The 1,750-nt window shown below is 28.1% G+C and overlaps 1 protein-coding gene across 1 annotated transcript; it reads right to left on the bottom strand.

Annotated features, from left to right (window-relative positions):
* Positions 1 to 201: 201 nt before the first annotated feature.
* On the bottom strand, positions 202 to 1,370 carry LOC100202937 (2-oxoglutarate and iron-dependent oxygenase domain-containing protein 3). The gene has a single exon (XM_065813600.1). The coding sequence runs from the start codon at positions 1,268 to 1,270 to the stop codon at positions 326 to 328; it is 945 nt and encodes a 314-aa protein (XP_065669672.1). The 5' UTR covers positions 1,271 to 1,370; the 3' UTR covers positions 202 to 325.
* Between the last annotated feature and the right edge of the window lie 380 nt (positions 1,371 to 1,750).

Raw genomic sequence — 1,750 nt, 5'->3', positions numbered from 1 at the left:
ATTTTTATTGTTGATTTATGTCAGTCTATACTTTATAAGCAATGCGATATTATCGCTTTACCAGGGATGTGAGTTTGTATGACAAGAAGACTTTATAAAGTGTGGGGAAAAAAAGGTATAACTGTTTTGCTTAAACTTATCATGATTAGATTTTTAAAAAAATATTGGAAAACACAATACTTTAAAACAATATAAACATACTTGACATTAATTAAAATAAATATTGAAATAGTCCAACATTTACATAATTAAATAAATAAAATTCTTTACATTTGAGCTAAAATTTAAAACTTTGGTCAAAGAAAGTTATTTCTTTGCAAGAAAACTACACACCTGGATCTAGAATTGAGTATTTTTTGTCACAAGTAAAAGATACAGTTAAGGCAAATCTTGTGCCATTTTCTACTCGTTCAACATAATGTTTATTTTCAGAGCCAGAAGTGAAGAATGAAACTCTTCCAAATCGAGGTTCAATAGTTTGATTAGAATGTTTATCAACAAAAAAAAATCTACCTCCAGTAAAATCATCATTATAATTGCTAAGGTAAAGTAAGCTAGTGTAATAAAATGATTCATAGGTTATTCGATCAATGTGTGGATGCCAGTACTCATCGTGTTTAGTTTGAGGTGGCACATTATTCAAACGAGAGAAAAATGTAGGCTTTGTTAAGTATAAATGCTTTTCATCTATTTCGAATTCTTTTGCTATCATTAAACGAATAGCTTCCTTTATTTTTGTATAAATCAAAAAATGAGATCTATTAAAAATATTAGAGTTGACTGTATAAATATTTATAAACTTATCTTTGTGGCTTAAGGCCCCACTGTGAAGATCTAAAATAGTGGCACCACCACTACCACCACCTAACTCCATACCTTTTTTAGCAATGTTTAGCATTTGGGTTATATCTTTTTTTTCAAAAAGAATATCTGTGACCCCTCTGCCACATTTTTTCGGTAAACATTTTTTAAATGAACTTCCATAATCAGAAGAGCAGGGCAATTTAAAAAAAAGCCTCGAAAACTCATCAGTTTGTAATGCAATAGTATCACTGTCATTTAACTCATGAAGATAATCAACAACAAATATAGAAAACATTAAAAACACTATAAAGAAAGCTATGTAGAGAGCTGCTGATAACCAATTTGCTTGCGGCGAAGATTTGTTGCTTTTGATACTTTCTTTTAAAACATTTTTAACTGATTTTAACGTTGATTGATTAGTAATTTTGGAATCAAATGTTACGTTTCTTTTCTTTAAAACACTCATTATTTACTTTAATTTCCAAAAAAAGGGTAAAGAATCTTAAAAAAAGAATTATCAATATATAACGTTGCTATATAATGAAATATCGCTTTTAAAATGCGGAAGATATTTATAATAAACAAAAAGTAGTGTAGGTGAGAAATTGTTTGGTGGGTAAATGGTAGACGGAAATTATTTTACCTAGGGCCCTAAATTAGGACCCCTAGTGATATTCATTATTGTACATTAAATTTAGCAAAGAAATTCAAACATTTTTTAACTTTGATTAAGTATACATTTGTTACTAAATATACTTTCTTTAAAATTATTAAACTATGTTTCTCGTTTAGATCAAATATTTAGACCATTATATTATTATATAAAGCCATTATATAATAATTGCATTGATATCAAGAACTTGTTATGATATGATGTGAAATACACGTTACTCGCATTCAAACTAGTTTCCCGGAAAATGTCCCACAAGAATTCATAATTACATTC

Source organism: Hydra vulgaris, chromosome 12 (assembly GCF_038396675.1).
Source record: "Hydra vulgaris chromosome 12, alternate assembly HydraT2T_AEP".
NCBI classification, from domain to species: Eukaryota; Metazoa; Cnidaria; class Hydrozoa; order Anthoathecata; family Hydridae; genus Hydra; species Hydra vulgaris.
The sequence above is the reverse complement of the archived record's forward strand: the minus strand, read 5'-3'. Positions and strand labels throughout refer to the sequence as shown.